The sequence below is a fragment of the Rhagoletis pomonella genome, unplaced genomic scaffold (genome assembly GCF_013731165.1).
Source record: "Rhagoletis pomonella isolate Grant_MI unplaced genomic scaffold, Rhpom_1.0 Rhpom_scaffold_00003, whole genome shotgun sequence".
Lineage (NCBI taxonomy): Eukaryota > Metazoa > Arthropoda > Insecta > Diptera > Tephritidae > Rhagoletis > Rhagoletis pomonella.
The window spans coordinates 92002842-92006745 of record NW_023458557.1 but is presented as its reverse complement, the minus strand read 5'-3'; the positions used below and the strand labels follow the sequence as shown (position 1 = coordinate 92006745).

The 3904-nt window shown below is 34.9% G+C and overlaps 2 protein-coding genes across 3 annotated transcripts in view; one reads left to right on the top strand and one right to left on the bottom strand.

Annotated features, from left to right (window-relative positions):
* Positions 1-902, top strand: part of LOC118735797 (cytochrome b561 domain-containing protein 2) — a 14582-nt gene extending 13680 nt beyond the window's left edge. Inside the window, exons 2-3 of the mRNA XM_036465763.1 lie at positions 214-406; positions 504-902. Of these exons, the coding sequence (XP_036321656.1) occupies positions 214-406; positions 504-814 (504 nt within the window). The 3' untranslated portion in view covers positions 815-902. The remainder of the gene's footprint in view (positions 1-213; positions 407-503) is intronic.
* The window catches only part of LOC118735796 (centrosomal protein of 104 kDa), a 44139-nt gene that overhangs the window by 27326 nt on the left and 12909 nt on the right, over positions 1-3904 (bottom strand). The gene's annotated exons all lie outside the window — the stretch shown is intronic.

Sequence of the window (3904 nt, the reverse complement as noted above, 5' to 3'; positions counted from 1 at the left end):
AGGTGGCAACGTTCCACAAAAATTTTTTCGGCCATATTGCAATATGTATTTAATTTAACTCTCTAATTTTTTTCCTTTTACATTTTAAGTTAGACCTCAAGAAATACATCGGACCGTTTTGACAAACACCAAAAATTACACTTATTGACCATTAATATGTTCTATAATCGCTAACAAAATTGATTTTCTTCCATTATGTTTGTAAATAATTAGTACCACGTATTAATGGCCGAAGCTTTGATGTCACATTATCCCGTTAATTTTGTTACGAATCGCTTCTCTCATCGCACCAAATCAAAAATTCATGGCATACTGCAACTGGTGGGTGGCGCAATGGCATTGCTAGGTGCTTTCAGTAAAATCTCGCAGACAGAAGTGCATTTTACCACATGGCATGGCAAAATCGGTAAGTCAAGTTTGTGGCAAGAGGCAGCCAACCATGTTTGGGAGTAAAAACATATTTAAATGCCAGAATTCAAATTACACATTTTCGCAATTTCCAGGTCTTGCCGCTAACTTTATGTGCTTCGCCAGTATTACCGGTGGCATCGTCAACTATTTTCAACCGAAATTCGTACACAAAATTTATAGTCCCGCAGAGGTGAAGTATAGACATAATCTTTTTGGTATGGTCACTTTTACACTCGGCATGCTGACAATCTTCCTCGGCTATCGCACGAAATTCGCTTACAAATATATGGATCCTGAATTTATTGTTGCCATAAGTTTAGCCACTGTTTTAGTTTATACTTTTACAATGATAGCACCATTTCGATCATTTTTAGATAAGCGTAAGTACAGAAGGCGGAGTTGAAAATAATTTTTTAAGATTTGTAAAAGTGCAATTAGTGTAATGTACCTGGGCGTTATTAATAAAAGATGGTAATTTATTTAAAAAAAAATTGATATAAGCTATAATAAATTTAAATCTTTGTATCCGTTCGATAGCTTTGTTAGGGTACTAGAGTACAATTTAATAAGTTCAATTTTTAGGATACAAAATCCAAATTTGAAATTTCAAAAAAATTGCGTTGATTTTTGGGAGTTTTTTTGTTGAAGACGTTTCGCATTTTTTCCATACAAAGTATTTTCGAAATTTTTTTTTTATGGAAAAAAATGCGCGAGAGAAAGTCTTAGTTACTTCAAGCTTGCATTTTTTATACTCAAATTTAATGGGCTACAAAACTGCATTCTCAAAAAAATTTTAAAATCTGATAAAAAAGTTGAAAATTTGCATGGAAATTTATAGAATTTTCCTGAGTGTTTCACAAAGTTTAGAAATAGTATTTTTATATTTTTTGTTGTAGGATTAACCATATTTTTATAAAAAAAAAACATAGCGGAAAAAAATTCAAATTAATGGGTTGTAAAAAATTCCACGGGCAAATGTTTGTAGCCGTGAGTGTACATTAGGGTGGTCCAAAAATGCATGTTAAAAAGTAAAGTCGGAATTTTTATGCTCTCACCCCCTAGGATTGTTCTACACCGAAAAAAATATACCCATATTTGTTATTTTGAAATCAAAAAATATTTAGAGGTCGCTCAAAGTTTTCCATGTATTTTATATGGGAACAAACCACTTTTTGTAGAAATGATATATAATTCTTGGAGAAATGATATATAATATTGGAAGTCTCCTGAAGAGAACCAGAGCTTTCTGATCGAAAAATATTGATTTTCAAGGATTTCATACCATTTCTACGAAAAGTTGTTTTTTCATAAATACAAGGAAAACTTTGAGAGCTTTTTGCGATTGGATGAGTACGACATAGATACATACCGAAAAATTTTATACTAACACAGGTGTGTATGGGGAGACGGCAACAAATACAGTGGATGGAGCACCACGAGTATAATCCGCGGTACGACACCAGTTCGCCGAAAGTATCTTGCAAACACTGCAGGCTGTGGGTCTAACAGTGACGTCTCAGAAAACAGATCCAAGAGTCACAGGAGGAGGACTAAGCCACCCATGTATACCAGGTCAATCAATCGTGCTGAATAACTATATATATATAGAGGCCTTGGTGGTATGATGCCTGGATGAGGTTAAAACTCCTGGCGTGACAACGAATGAAACTTGACTGCCATCCAGTCAACAATAGACTCGCGCCTACTGCAAAGCGGAGAAGCAGAAGGGATGGGAATTTTAAATGGCAGGCTTCAAGAACGGAAAGCATCAGAACTCTGATCCCGAGCGACGCAGTAGCGAATCCGTTGCCCATATTGAGCGAAAAAGCGGGAGAAACATGTATGAGCCAGTCGCTGAGAGGAAGACCCCGTTCGCGCTAAGCAGTGAAACAGAGAGAAACACGATAAGACAATGGACAAAACGGCGAAGATCGTAGAGTTAGGCAGCAGACAGCGCCACGAACATGCGCTAGCCGAAGAGCGGGGAAGAGCAGGGAGCACCTTCCGCCTGCAGTTTATTGGATGACATTTGCGAATTCAGCAAAATTTGCCGCTCGATACCTCAAAAATCCTCTATCGAATTGACATATTGGCTCTGGCATGACTATTCCAAACTTTTGTGAAATAAAACATTTGAAGTTTATCTAATCAGTTTGCAATGCTTGCGTTTTTTCAATCATGAATGAAAACATCAAAATAAATGCTAAATTCTCTACCAGCTTGCATAAAAAATTTGGCTCTGGTCCAAATAATGCTGCCAAACCTCGCTTAAAAACCTTCAAGATAAGAGAGATGGTTGAACTTTTTGTGTAAAAATATGCACATTTTATTATTGACATTTTGTAACTACCAAAGATACATATGTATCTATGTAGTTTCGTTATAAAAAAAAGTTGAGGCATATGTACGTACGTTATTGTATTTCCTTCTAAGTAAGCAGGAAGCGCCTGAATGTAGGCATAGACAATGAACTCTTGTAACGCAGGGCAACTCTTCCGCTTCGCGAGGGCTTGTATGCATATTGAATTTAGAGATAAATTTATGTATTCATATATGCAAAATATATATGTATGGTCTTATACATATGTATGTGTATTAGGGTGGTCCTTAAAGGTAGGAAGCAAATTTTTACATCAGATTTCCTAAAGCTGAGATCCCACGATTGCCACAAATGGACCAATCTGGAACAATTTTTATTGTGCTGTATTGGAGCACAATAAAAAAATTGTCCCAATGAAATTCTGTACAGTCACACGGTTGCCTCTTTTTATACAATTCCCATTGCCGTAAGTTGGGGAAAAGCAATACAGTGACAATAATTCCCCAAACTTATCACACGATTGTTCGAGCATGCGGCAATTGTGACCATAAAGTGTTGCGCTGACCTCTAAATTCTGTTTTTTTTCTCTGTTGTGAAAAAATGGCGTATTCTTAATAAAAAAAAATAAATCAATTGCATCTGCTTTGTATACTGCGGGCTCATTTTGTGCAAATTTGTTGTTGTTTGAAAGCAAAGAAGCAAAAACTTGTGCCCAACGAAAACTCACGCATTTATTTAGAAGTTTGATTCTATAGTTTTTTTTTTATTTTTCGACGATAACTGCAACGTGCTATGTGGAGTTCAAGTTGCAACAGTTTTCTTTTTAATTTTGTTACGTAGAGGTTTTTTTATTCATTACAAGTAAAATTGGTACAAAAGAGTTATGTTTGTTTAAATGAAAGCTGCGAATTTACATAATTTATGTTTGGAATTAAATTTTATAATTATATGTACAGCTCGCAACAAAAGATAGCACCATAACATTTTGATCAGTCTTGACTTTTTTCTTCTGTTGTTTAATGTTAATTTTTTCCTATAAAACCATAGCTCATTGTCTAGTAAAAACCACATAAGTCCAAATTCCAAACTTTATACAAAAATTATAAACATTTCTTAAAATTTTGATCACAATTCAATGGTTTTTAATTTGGGTTTCTAGAAAAAATTTTGTTT